Source organism: Schistocerca gregaria, chromosome 4 (assembly GCF_023897955.1).
Source record: "Schistocerca gregaria isolate iqSchGreg1 chromosome 4, iqSchGreg1.2, whole genome shotgun sequence".
Classification (NCBI taxonomy): domain Eukaryota; kingdom Metazoa; phylum Arthropoda; class Insecta; order Orthoptera; family Acrididae; genus Schistocerca; species Schistocerca gregaria.
In genome coordinates this window covers 772,856,858-772,871,938 of record NC_064923.1, presented here as the reverse complement: position 1 = coordinate 772,871,938, position 15,081 = coordinate 772,856,858, and the positions used below count along the sequence as shown (strand labels likewise).

Genomic DNA, 15,081 nt, shown 5'->3' with positions numbered 1-15,081 from the left:
AGCAGATGTGTAATGGTAGAAACACTCAACTCAGAGGGAAAAAGGTAGTGCCACAATGGCAGTGGTGTTTGTGGCAAAGCTTGCATGTCTATTGGTGAGGCTGGTGATAAAGGGTACTGCAGTGAGTACTGGTGGTTTGGTTGTAAACAATCCAGTATACATCTGTTGATGTGGATTGTTTTTGTGCAATCTCCAGAGCAAATGTTGTTTAGTGAGCAGTGCTGCTGTCACCAAAAGTTCACAGACTGTATAGCTAGTGGTTATTTTACAGTGCAGTAATGTGGAGATACCACACACCCTGACAATGGACTTTCAAGGACTAGTTATCGAGGGCCATCTATAAATTGTACGTAAGTCACATTCGAAAGCTACCATGCGTTTTTGATTAAAGGTCATTGTACCTATATTTTTACCTAATTTTAACCTGTTTTGAAAGAATACAGAAAAAGGTTAATAATTTTACATTACTCCACATGTAATTTTAGCAGTTCTAAAAAATCCTACAAATTTAGTGAAGTATCATAACAAAATTCTGGTATTTTCATCAAATTGGGAATTATAATAAAAACAAAAGCCATTCTTGTTAATTTTTCATAATTTTATTAGACATAAAATACAAGGTAAAAATTAAAATACACCTGAAATTAATTTTCTACTTCCTGAAATTATCTACAGCTGATGTAACAATATACTTGGGGTCTGACAATTGCTGTAGGCCCGTGCTGTTGCCTCCCTGGTATCATCAAACTTGTCCCAAATCAAAGAATTCACACCCCTCTTCCCTGTGAGTGACTCAAGAGAATGAAGAGTGAGGTGACTCCTGAGTCACCTGTGATCCACTCCATACTGGGCTGGAAGCTCTCTCGAGTCAGTTCCTTGCAACTCTCAAGTGAGCTTGTGACTATTTGTGCTCTCTGTGGAGGACCATCTCTTGTGGTGAAGCTGTGAATAGACCAGTACTTGCAATCTGTCTTTTGAAATCAAGAGTGGGAAAGAAAGGCAAGAAAGTGTTTCCTGCATTAAACAGAGTTCTAAATAACAGCTGTTTCTTTGCTTGCTGTGTTTTTTAATGGCTGAAAATAACTGGTCACAATAATAATATAAGCATATAAACACACATAACATATAGCATATTTTTCTGCTGCATGAAGTATGCCACAGTTACTAATTCAGCAGCTTGCCCTGGAATCTGATATCACTGGAGAGAAATTTTGGATCCGAATAGCAGCTGCTCCTTTTTTTCTGAGTTGTTGATGACTCACTCCACAGAAAGTTTTACTTCCTTGAATCAGTACAGGAGAGGATTACCTATCTCTAGTGGCTAGACTACATGGAAGGGACTTCTCGGCATGGAATGGATGGTAGCTGTCAAAGTGGAGTTACTGGAAGTGGTTGGTAAGTTTGATGTGGACAGAGTTATACTGATTTAGACTCTCTTGAGATGGAGGCTGACACTGAGAATAGTGGCTTGTTAGGCTCAGGAAGCCCAGGTGAAGCGAATAGGACACAAGATGTTGAGGTCCTGGAGAAATGGGAATAAGTTATTCTCACATTTGGTTCAGATTATGAAGATATCATCAATGAATCTGAACCAGGTAAGGGGTTTAGGACTTTGTGTGGCTAAGATCTGTGTGGCTAAGATGTCCACTACAGTGCTTGTGAATAGGTTGGTAATAGGATGGTACAGTGTCAGTGCCTGCGGCTGTAACACAGATTTGAGTGATGCTTCCACAAGAGAAGTAATTGTGGGTGAGGACATAGTTGGACATAGTGACCAACAAAGATATTGTAGGTTTGGAATCAGATGCTTGGAAAGTTAATGTTCAATAGTAGGATGGACACTGGGGATGTTACTTTATAGGGAGATGACATTGGCAGTGATGAGCGGGGTGTGGCTGGCAAAGGAACTGGAAATGTGGAGAGTGGATAGAGGAAAAGGTTACATGTAGTAGGGTGATGTTTATGAACCACAGGGATTATCTGGAGGAGGGCCCGCCACAATGAGAAATCCAAAGGATCTCCAGTCCACCATCAAATCCATAGGTCCATCCCAGAATCCTGATCCTGGGTCACCTCCTCCTCACCCCTACAACTCCCCACACTCCTGCCTTCTACATGATTCTTACAGATCATAAACCCAACCACCCAGAACAGGCTGTTGTGATGGGAGCTCCAGCCCCACAGAGAGAATCTCTGCTGTTGTGGATCATCATCTTCAGCCTACTGTCTGTAGCCTGCCCTACTATATTGAAATCATTAACGATTTCCTCTGCCAACCATCAGCTACACCTGTCATCTTTTCAGGAGAACAATGCATGATTTTATTTCCTGCTACAGAAAAATTCTCTTGGGATTTTGGCTGAATTCCAATCTCATGAGCCTTCTGTTATGCCCTCCTTGGTCATTTTCAAGAGAAGGATTGTTTTAGCACATCTGAAGCTGTAGAAGTGTTAACATATATGTCTTTACTGTAATTAGGCGTGAAATAGCAATAATAATTAAGGAAGAGAAAAATTTAATTGTGAGAGGCAATTGAAATCCAATAGTAGGAAAAGGAATAGAAAGAACAGTAGTAGGAAAATACTGACTGTGAGGAAAGGAATAAAAATAACCCCTCCTCCTGCAGAATTGTCCACAGATCATAATTTAATCATCACTTACACTTGGTTTAAAATTCTTGAAAGAAGGCTGTATACTTGAAAGAGACCTGGAAGGTTTCCAATTGATTGTATAATGGTAAAACAGAGATTTTGGAACCAGATTATATACTGGGCACATTTCCAGGGGCACATGCAGACTCTGGCCACAATTTATTTGTTATGAACTGGAGACTGAAACTGAAGACTTGTAAAAAGGCAGAAGGTTAAGGACAGGGGACCAGGTAACTGAAAGAACCAGAGGTTGTCAAGAGTTTAAGAAGGAGCATTAATCAACAGCTGACTGAAACAGGGGAAAGGAATACAGTAGAAGATGAATGGATAGTTTTGAGAAATGAGACAGTGAAGGCAGCAGAGAACAAATAAGTAAAAAGGCATAGCCTAATAGAAATCTTTGGATATCACAGGAGGTACTAAACATAATTAATGGAAGGAGGAAATATAAAACTGCAGCAAATGAAGCAGATGAAAGTAAATACAAGCTTCTAAAAAATGAGATTGACAGGAAGTGCAAAATGGCTAAGTGGGATGGCTAGATGACAAATTTAAGGATCTAGAACCATATTTCACCTGGGAGAAGACAGATACCACATACAAAGGAAAATTAAAGAGGCCTTAGGAGAAAAGAGAAGCAACTGTATGAGTACCAAGAGCTCAGATGGAAAACGAAAGCTAAAAGGTGGAAGGAGTATTTAAAGGGTCTATGGGAGAGGAATTTGAAGGTGATACTATAGAACGGGAAGAAGGCATAGATGAAGATCAGATGGAAGATATCACATACTGCAAGAAGAATTCAACAGAGAAATGAAAGATCTAAGTCAAAACTAGCCTCCTTGAGTGGCCACCATTCCATCAGAACTACTGATAGCCTTGGGAGAGCCAGCCATGACAAAACTATTCCATCTGGTGTGCAAGATGTATGAGAAAGCCAAAATGCTCTTAAATGTCAAGAAGAATTTCAAAGGAAGTAGGTTCTGACAGATATGCATATTACCAAACTATCAGTTCACTAAGTCATGGTTGCGAAATACCGGGTGGTTCAAAAGCACTGGACACTGAGCACTGATTTAAACAAAAGACTGAATTTATGTTTCATTCCAGATACAAACGATACTTGCTATTATCTTTGATGTCAAACTGTTTTCCAGCTTCATTAATACATATTTGAAGTATTGTTGGAACACTTTTACATACTCAATTGCACATTGTAGTATCACTGTCCAAATCGTGAAATGAGTTGTGTATGTAGCCTTTTAGTTCAGCAATCGTATGAAGCTTTTTGAAAATAAACAGAGTCCTTGATGACACATCATAGGAAAAAATCCATGGTTATTTGTGATATCTGGTGAATGTGGAGATCTGGTGAACATAGATTCATGTCAATATCTGCCCTTTAACCAATCACATTTCATTGAAAAGTTTTGTTTGAATATTAGCAGATTGCATTGGCACAACGTGGTGGAGCACCATTGTGTTGAAAGTAAATTTCTTCAAAGTTTTCCCCACTCATCATAATTCCTGCAACCATATAACTCTGAAGCATATCCAAATAGTTATCTCCTGTCATTGTTCCTATAAAAAGATATGGTCCAAGTGCACCAAATGATGACATTGCTCCTCAAAACACTCACACCATATCGATTCAGTGGTTGTTCTAACAAAAGATTTTGATTGTCACTATACCAGTAAGTGCAGTTATATCTGTTAACTTGTCCACTTAACATTGACCTCATCAGACCACACAATTTTACTGCATAGTTTAGGATAATGCTTCTGCTGGTCAAGCATCAATTCACAAAAGTCAAGATTTCAATCTGGATCATCTTCAAGTAACCCATATTGTAAATGTGAAATATAAACTTTAAACTTCTGTCTGTGTAACATCCCTTGCACTTATCTCTGTAATAAATCCAGATCAGTTGCTAATCATCTGGTTGATTTTCACAGACTTTGGGTCACAGCTAAACATTCCCACAGTTCATTTTCCTCAGCTGTGACTATTGTTGGGATTCTAAATCTTGGTGCATCCATAACAAGTCCATGTTCATCAAACCTATCTCGTATGTCGTACACTGTTTGTATAGACAGTGGTTTTGATTGTCTTCTCCAGCCACATCAGAAGATGTGACTGCAACACAAAGCCAAAAGAGGACAGTAGGTTCCCTGCAAGAAGCACAAAGGAAAGGCTGCCACACGGCCATGACCTCCTTTATAGTTTGCAGTTCATTCAGAGAAACAAGAGCACACCAAACCACATTACAAGCCTCCAACAACTGTCGGCTTAGAGTCTACCGTAGGTCTGGTTCTAGTATCTCCACCTCCAAAGTCAGCACCTTGGTAACCATCTTGACTAACTCGTTAGCATGTTCATTCCTGGGATCCCAAGGTGACCAGAGGTCCATACACCATATGAAGATGACCAACTGTACAGCTTGGAGGAGGTCATACAGGAGATCCTGGATAATTGCAACCAATGTGTATTGAGGGTAGTACTGGTTGATAGCCTGACTACTACTGAAGGAGTCACTGCCAATTGAGAACAATTTGCCAGTAAAAGAAGGAAGGTGGCAGATGGCATGAGCAATTGCCATGTATGTAAGTGAAACTGGATCATCCATCGACTACAGAGTTGTCATGTGTATATCAAGTCTGAGCCTGTAAATATGGAAAGGATGTCCAGGAACAGGCAGCGAAAAAGAGTGGGGCCTTTTGAGTATTTTGACCCAAAGGGGAGGTTGAGGAAGATATCAGGATGGAGTATGCATCATGGGGGCACATGCGGTTTCTCCCTGACAAGAGGCAACAGTGGGGAAAGATGGGAGTTCAGAGCACAGAATCTGTATGCAAATTTCACATGCTCAGGAGACAGTGAATGAGTATTGCATACTTGAGCAGCAGTTGTTGGCACCTGATCTGTAGGGGAGGGATGCCGGCCTCCATGAGTAGGCTGTTCCAGGGCTGGTCTGAAAAGTACCAATCACAAGTTGGAACCCACAGTTGTGTATCGGGTCCAGCATTCACAATCCTCAAGGCAATGCTGAGCCATATCACAGGGTCCTGTAATTAAAATGCAACAGGATCAGAGCTTTTTAGAGCTGCAAATATGTGGAGCACTCTGTGTCCTAGCTGGATTATTGAAACAGCACAAAGTATTAAGATGTGACTTGTATGTTTGCTTAAGTTGGCAAAGATGGGAAAGATATGTCAACCTGGCATCATAGACCAATCTCAAAAAATGACAAGACCCTACCACATTTAGCATTTGGTTCTTGAGGTAGAGTTTTGTTGGCAATGGACAGTACGGCAATGACAGAAGTGCATGACACGTGTCTTGGCAGCAGAAAACTGAAAGCCGTGGGGGAGGGCCCAGGACTGTTCATATGGCACCTGGCAGTCAGCATTCAGCAACACCCACAGTTGAGGAGCAATAGTAAACGTGAAAGCCACCAGCATACAAGGAGGGTGATACTGTAGATCTCTCAGCTGTAGCTAGACCACTGATAACCATTAAAAAGGGGGCACACTCACTACAGATGGGAAGCAGTGTGAGAAGCACCAACTTGAACCCAGAAAGTATGGTGAGATAAGACGTTACAGACAAAAATTGGGAGTTGGCCCCGGAGGCCCCACTTGTGGAGGGTAGCAAGGATGTGGTGACACCATGTGGTATCGTAATCCCTATGCAAGTCAAAGAAGACAGTGATAAGATGTTGATGCTAGTCAAAAGCTGACCAAACACCAGACTCAACGCAGACTTAATTGTCAACAGTAGAACGGTATTGATGAAAACTGTCCTGGGATGGAGCCAAAAAACTCCGAGACTCAAGGTACAAACAGTCATCGGCTCACCATACATCTGAGCAACTTGCAGGGAACATTAATGAAGCTAACTGGGTGATAGCTCTGCATCTCAAGGGGGTGTTTACCCAATGTCAGTACTGGGACAAACAGGCTTTCTTGCTGTTGAGACAGGAACTCACCCTCACTCCAGATACAGTTGACAATAGCAAGGATGTGATGGCAATCCACTGATAAGTGTCTGAGCATTTGGTTGTGGATGCAGTCTTGCCTTGGAGCCATGTCAGGGCAAAGGGCTAGGGTACTCAAGTATTCTTACTCACTGAAAGGAGCATTATACAATTCCAGATGACTAGTAGTAAATGGTAAAGGAAGTTACTCTACCCACTGTTTGAGGACATGAAATGCACACTGATAATTCACAGACGCAGAGGCTCGAGCACGAGAAAAAGCAAAATGCATCTAGATCAGTGTAGACATCATCATTCACAGAGATACCCATACACCCATGGGCTACTGGTTTCCATAGAGGTATCAAATCTCAATCTAAACCTGTGAAGGAGGGGTACGTGGTTCAATGTTAGCAATGTACCACTCCCAATATTCTCATTTCTGATATTTTATCAGGTGGTGGACCTGGTCACAAAGCCATTCAAAGCAATGGGGTGCTCCATCAACAGATATCACTTTTGGCATTGGAGAGCCCGCCTGCGATCTCTAATGGTCATGGTGATTTCAGGGGTCCACCAAAGTTCTGTCTTCCAACAGGGGTATCCTAAGGAAGAGGGATTGCTGAGTCAGCTGCTGACAGAATGGCTGCAGTTGTGCTCTGGACAACCATGTCAATATCTCCATGTGGCATGGTGCAAAGGGTGGTGGTTGTGGTGGTGGTGGTGGTGGTGGTGGTGATGGTGGTGAAAGCATCCCAACCAGCTTTGAAGAGAACCCATCTGGATGGACACCCAGGCAAGTGAAACCAAGGGAGGGCCAAAACGATCCAAAAATGATCGTTTTCGCACAGGTCATTGTGGGCTCTCCTGGAGAAGACCTAGGCTGCAAAAAAAAATGTCAATGGCCAAGTAAGACCCAAGCACCACAATGAAATGTGTAGGAACACCAGTATTCAAGAGGCAAAGATCGAGCTCTGTGAGCTAGTTTTCGACAGCTTTACTGTTTCCAGTAGTCATAGTTCCACCCCCTCAAAGGCTTATGGGCAATGAAGTCAGTATTAGAAAGGGTGAGGGGAGCTGAGAAAATAGTGCAGACAATGCATTCTGGGACACCTCATCATTGAAAAGGAGATAAATGTTACAACTGGTAAATTCCAGAGATGGCTTCACACAAACAGCCATAGCCTCCAAAGTTGTGTTGATTGGCACGTGTATGCCATAGACAGAATACAGAACATACATGCAAATGCCACCCAGAGCTCTTTCATAATCAGTGTGGTTCTTAAAATAGGCATGACCACCACAGAGGATAGGGGGCCACCTGGCCGAGACCCAAGTTTCTTAGAGAGTGATACAAAAAACAGGGTTAGTGCACAGGATATGTTATAGTTCAGCCAAGTGATAGAAAAAACTGCTGCAGTTCCACTGGAGGATCACACTATCAGTATCCTGTAGGTGTGAGAAGGGACAAGGAGATACGCCATGCCTCAATGCTGCCTACTGTCACTAGCTGTGAAGACAGGCCATCAATACACATCTGTTCTGAATCAGGGTGAGTGTGTGGGTCTGAGATTACAGGAACCGCAAGGAATGCTGCCTGAGGTACAAAGGGGGAACATGTGGGGCTAAATGGCATGAGGGCCATCAGAATCTCCCCCTTTTACTACTTCTCCTTCTTGTCTCTAAATGATTTAGACTTCTGGAAGGGCTTGTCTGTCTCAGATTTTGAGACAGAGGAGGAACATATACTCCTATAATCTGCAATCTGTGACTCCTTCAGCCACCAGCTAGCATCTGGTTGTAGGACAGCAGAGTCCTGGGAAGGGAATGACCCGGGGAGCCTTCCTGGTAAGGGGGTGTAGGGGAAGCAGCAGGGGAAGATAGACAGTCCCAAGGTCCAGACACTGAGTGGACAACATACCATCCATCACTATTCTATGTGTAAAATATAGGTGATCTTATTTTTCTTGGCCTCTTGATATGTGAGGCAGTTCAGGGACTACTTCTCCTGGATTTTCTTTTTACATTTGAAAACAGTGCAGTCTGATGAACAGAGGGAAATGTGCTTCCCACAGGTGACATAGATGGCAGGAGGGGTATAAGGACATTCAAGTGCAACTGATAGTCACAATTCCTACAGACCAGGCTGGCATTGCAACATGTGTCCAAATCACATGCCTTTGCAGAACACATGGGAGAAGAAATATACATCTTGACATCACAGTGACACACCACCGCCCTGATCTTGACCCTCTCAGGCAACAAGTCACCTTCAATATCCAAGATGAAGTCTCCAGCATCAAATGTGTTATCTTACGGCCACTGCTTGACACGATGGACAAAATGCACACCTCGCTGTTCCGAATTAGCAAACAGGGGTTTTCCCCATGGCCACCACCCAGCCACAGCAACTGTTATCAGGCCAGTAAAGCATTTCCCAGCATCCCCATGCTTCAGCCATGATGAGCATATACTCTGTGGCTTGTATGAGGAGTTTCCAGCTCAGGCACCAACAGTGTGATCCCTTTGTGGTCTGAGGCTACTACTGTGCAGTCACTTGGTGACCCCCATCCCACAACAGAATGGCTACCGTGCTGAGTTTTGGGCATAGTATGTTGCAAGAAAGAAGAGTGAAAAAACAGAAAGGGAAAAAAAAAGTGGAATATATGCCACACTGGGTGAATTTCCCCACATAATTCACACTACTGTAAAATTTAGAAAAGAAGTAACAACTGAAGCCCAACAAAGGTACCATATAATTAACAATGAAAAGATGTAGAAGTCCTGAAGGTAAGAAAATGAGTGCCCAAAACACAAACTGGAACCAAGAACATCCAATGAAAAGGTAGAAAGGAGAAAGAATAGTAGAAACACAGACTTTCAGCACAGAAAGAGAAGTAGCGCTCTGAGGGCTGGGACTCCATGTTGGTCAGGCACATACTCAGTAAGAGATGTGAATCCCCTTGGGGGATAGTTCAGGAAAATTCCGGAAAAACTTTGAGATTTGCCAATGGCAGTGTAAATCTGTCAGAGACAGCAAAGGACTTGGAAGAGCAGCTGAATGGAGCAAACAGCACTGTGAAAGGAGTATAAGGTGAATGTTAACAAAAAACATGGTGCTGAGGGAATAAAATTAGGAAACAAGATACTATAAGCAGTAGACAGTTTTTTGCTATTTGGGCTGTAAAATAACTGATATTGGCTGAAGTAGAGGCAATATAAAATGTAGACTGGCAATGGCAAAAAAGTATTTCTTGATAAGAGAAATTTGTTAACAGTGAATATAAATTTAGGTGTTACGGAGTCTTTTCTGAAAGCATCTGTCTAGATTGTAGCCTTGTACTGAAGTGAAACATGAATGATAAGCAGTCCAGGCAAGCAGAGAGTAGAATCTTTTGAAAATGTGTTGTGCTACAGAAGAATGGTGCAGATTGGATGGGTAGATTAAGTAACTAATGATGTTGTACTGAATAGAATTGGAAGACATGAAATTAATGGCATAACTTGACTAAAAGAAGGTACTGGTTGATAGAACACTTTCTGAGACAGCAAGGATGGAGGGAAGTGTGTGTGTGTGTGTGTGTGTGTGTGTGTGTGTGTGTGTGTGTGGTGGTGGTGGTGGTGGTGGTGGTGGTGGTGGTGGTGGTGGTGAGGGGGGGGGGGGGGGGGGGGACCAAGAAATGAATACAGTAAGCAAATTCAAAAGGATGTAGGTTGCAGTAGTTATTCAGACATGAGGCTTGCACCGGATAGAGTAGAATGATGAGGAGCTGCATCAAACTAGTCTACGAACTGAAGATCATAACAACAACAACAGTGAAGATAGACAAAGTTCCACGAGTAACAAAGCTATATACTTATTTTAGTATTGTTAATAACAATAGTCAATATTTTCTAAAGTGCTGTTTATATATAGCAATTGTGATCTGGTCACCAATTTAGGGGGTGATAATAATAATATCAAACTGTATTATTGTATCTTACAAAAAAGTTTGTTCACTTTATACTTGTGTAGTGAATGCAAGTTAACTTGATCTCAGTTTGCTGGAGTGGCTATTAAATCACATAGAAAAATTATCATCTTCAGTGGGAAATATTTAGTACTTGTATCATTTGTATATCATATAATGGGTTTTGCCATAAATGCATACTGGACTCATACATCAGTCTTTTTTTTATCAATTAAGACCATAAAAATGGGATAACTGCAGTTTTTCATCAAGCAGCTGTTGTGTAATAACCTTTCTACATGAAAGAAAGAAAGAAAGAAATCCCAATAGAATTGTCACAAAGTGATGGGAAATGGTCATGAGTATCAAAACTGCCTTGGCTTTTTTCAAGTTGGGTTCTGTGAAGCAACCCAGTTGGATAGAGATGTGTCTATATTTGGCAGACATTGGTATCCATTGATTAGCTTCGAAGAGGTGCACACCAAGGTACAATTATGGTTCCACTGGCAACTGCAAACATTTTTCTATGAAGGCATTGACCATCTTGTCTCACAAGGGTACCAGGGTATAATTATGGTTCCACTGACAACTGCAAACATTTTTCTATGAAGGCAATGACCATCTTGTCTCACAATAGGGTAAATTTAGTAACAGTTATGGCAATTACTTTTGAAAAATCAGCAATTTACTTGCTTTTTTCCATCTGTCTCATTTTCATCTGACTGCCTTATATCATTTAAGCATGACACATGTACTTACAAATGTTGAGTATCCCAACATAGCACCTATGTACAGGTTTTTTAATTGAAACACTGCTGCTTGGAGAGAATATGGTACATGATATACCATCTACAGAGTACCACACTGAACAGTGTTTACTTGTGTTTTCACTAAGCTGAATGAAGTGTTTTCACTAAACAGCACAAGACCGGTGTAGTACCCAGCAGTCACATCTCATCTGAATATGCAAACAAACAGAGTATGGATGAAGTCATACAGAATTTCCAAAGTGAGCAGTGCTCAAATTACAACAATACGTTAGACATTACTATGCACAGCCTCAGTCCCTTTCTTTTGGAGCAGATTCACCACCATTAAAGAGAAGTCGAAGGCAGATGATTGGCTAATTGCAAACAGCTGAGTAACTACATTAATGATGATTACTGATGAAGTCACTTTCACTCATGACAGTATCAATAACACTCATAACTCACTCACTGGTCCTATATAAATTCATATGCCTTTATAAAGAATGCTTGTCTTAAATGTGTGGTGTGGTGTGATAGACAATCAGTTGATTGGGCCTGTTGCATCACCACATCATCTTAAAGGGCCCAAATACCTACACTCTTTTTTTTTTTTTTTAATGCGTTCCAGCATTATTGAAAGACGCTCATTTGGCCACAAGGATGAGTAAGTTCTTCCAGCATTACAGGGACCAGCACTAGCCACCAGGTAACATTATTTAAACCCACCATCCCCCAGACGATGGGTCGGCGTAAATGGCCACATTTCTTGGACACCAGAGTCAGCCCTTTAGATTTTTGTTTGTCATGATGGTTGAAAGGAATGTCTGTGGGCATCACTGAAAACCGAAGCCTTCAATGATATGAATATTAGTGACCTCATAAAAGACTGCCTAAACAAACCCAAAAGAGCTACATGTAGCGTTGTTAAGAGAAATTGAAAGAACACTGAAGTCGTAGGTGGAATGTATGGAGGTCAACTTTGAACTTTAACCTATTCCTTTGATTAAAACATTCTACGATTATTCATTTAATTTATGTCCCAACAGTTGTAGCTTTGTAAGCACTAAAAATAGAAACATGATATGTGGGACATTTTACTCTAATTAGTCTACACTACCATCTCTTAAAATAGTTACTAAAACTCCTAAGACATACTGTATCTTAAGTTCTCCAGGCAAAATACTTTTATTTATATTCTAAAATGCCTTGAATTGACTGTTAAATATGCTTCTGATAATGCTTAATATTATGAATGGAACATTTACCTGGAATAAAGAGATGATATTGACATCATATGTTCAATACATTGTTTTAACACAATGCATTTCTCTACTTGAAAGTTTTCAAAAAAGTTGTAAATGATATGCTGTATATAAAGCATATACACTGAAGGGAAAAACACTGGCAACACATAGAAGGAGTTGTGCGACATTATCAAAACTTGGTAGGCATGTCTCTACATCTGAAAGACAATGTATAGTTAAATTTCTTGCCAGTAGCATAGGAGTGGCACTAGTAACACCACTATGCGGATGCAAATCAGGTCTGCTTTAAATACATGCTGTAATAGTCATGAGTGTTTGTTATTTTAGAGACTGAAAGTGGTGAGTTGATGTTAGTCAGGAATGTCTTTAAGGTGACAAAGATACCATTATCAACACTTCATTGAGTTCAAAAGGGTTCATATAACAGGGCTATGAGAAGCTACATGTTCGTTCTGCAATACTGCATAAAGAATTGGCAGGAATGTAGCAACTGTACATGATTGTTGGCAGCATTGGTCTCAAGAATGTATGGTCACAAGAAGACCAGGTTCCAGATGCACCAACAATCTGAGCAGCAGTTGTCGCCACAGTGACAAACAAACTGTTACAAATCAGTTACTTCAAGGGCACCTCTGTAGTGTGCATTCCACTGACCCCAAATGACTGCCATTTGTGACTTCTGTGGTGTAAAGCTAGTGTTCACTGGAAGGCAGAATGGAAGTTTGCTATGTGTTCTGGTGTCTGCCTCAGTGCCAGTGATGGCCGTGTCTTTGTTAGGAGGTGGCCAGTTGAGGGGCTGCAACCAACCTGTCTGTGTGCCATACAGACTGGACCTACACCTGGAGTTACGGCCTGGGTGCGATTCTGTATGACAGCAGGAGCACTCTCGTGGTTATCCCATGCAACCTGACTATAGATTTTTACATCAGTCTGGTGATTCGACCTGCTGTGTTGCCGTTCACGGATGACATTCCAGGGGGTACTTCCCAACAGAATAATGATCACCTACGTACCACTGTTGTAACACAATATGCTCTACAGAGTGTTGAAATTTTGCATTGGTCTGCTCAATCACCAGATCTGTCTCCAATTGACCACATATAGATCATCATCGGACAATAACTCCAGCATCACCCAAGCAGCATTAACTGTCCCTGTATTGACCAATCAAGCGTAACTGGCATGGAACTCCATGCCACAAACCAACATCCCGCACCAATACAACATAATGCATTTAATTTGCACGCCTGCGTTCAACATTCTGGCAATTACACTGGTTAGTAATGCATCAGAATTTCACAATTGCAATGGCTTATCTCAAGTTTACATTAACCAGTGATACAGCAATTTTAATCATTTAAATATGTTACCTACACAAATGTATTCTAAAAATTTTACTATTCTACATTAATTATTTTTTGGTGTTTTTTTCCCACTAGTGCACATAGGCTTACAAGATCCGAAGCTATACCAAAGGAACATTACAGTTTAACGTTTTAAAGTCACTGGAGATTGATCGCATGCTCGAACTGAACAGGGATGGAGCAGGTTCAGGATCATATCACTTTCAAAGATACTATCCTGGCATTACATTTGAAACAGTTTAAGGTAACCACAAGAAAGTTAAATGTGTATGGCCAAATTGAGATTTGTATTGTCTCCTCCCAAACAGAGTATAAACAATATACTACATACTTACAAACAATAAATGTCTTTTTGTTGTCCTTCTGATTTGACACAAACTGTACTTCGTTTTATAATATTTATTTACAGGCAGATGTTTCTGCATTACCTTCTTCTTGGTGACTGGATGAGTGTAGATAAGAGGATGTATTGGACCACTGCGTCTGTCACTGACCATCCACAATCTCTCCCACTCTGCTCTCTTTTCAGTACTAAGGCCTTCAATCAGTTCTGTCAAAGGTGCAAAGACTGTGTTGCCTTTCTTTGGCACTGACACTATATGGTATAAAGAATAGGCAAATGGAGCTGGCTGGAAAGAACCATCAATGTGCCAGCCAGTTCGACCAACCCCTGAAAATATTACCAGTAATTGAGCAATTAGTACATTCACAATTGCAGTATTCAAACACAGAAATAAATTGGTGTAAGCTGGTATCTACACTTTGTTAATGAAATAAGAAGAGCCAAACTTCTAGAAATAAATATGTGCAATAAAAGTAATATAAATTGGAGAAATATTTCCTCTGTGTAACTGCAAGGTAAATATAAGAAATATAACTTCCAAGGAGTTCAGAGACCCATATACACAAGAAATTAAAATATTTTAAATTATAGAGTGTAGTGTACACATTTGCACACAGATAATAATGGGTCACTGTTGTTCTTCCACTGGGTAACCTCAACTGATTATGGAAACTGTTTTATTGAACTGGTGAATAAAATGTGTTCTAAAGCAATGTTAATGACAGTGCTGTTGAAGGTTTTGTTTGGGATGTAGCTACACTCTTTCCATTCAAACTTCATATTTT

The 15,081-nt window shown here is 40.9% G+C and overlaps 1 protein-coding gene across 2 annotated transcripts in view; it reads right to left on the bottom strand.

The window, feature by feature from the left end:
* Nucleotides 1-15,081, bottom strand: part of LOC126267326 (uncharacterized) — a 138,099-nt gene that overhangs the window by 42,136 nt on the left and 80,882 nt on the right. For both annotated transcript variants that reach the window (XM_049972428.1, XM_049972429.1), the window contains exon 3: nt 14,382-14,623. In XM_049972428.1, the coding sequence (XP_049828385.1) occupies nt 14,382-14,623 (242 nt within the window). The remainder of the gene's footprint in view (nt 1-14,381; nt 14,624-15,081) is intronic.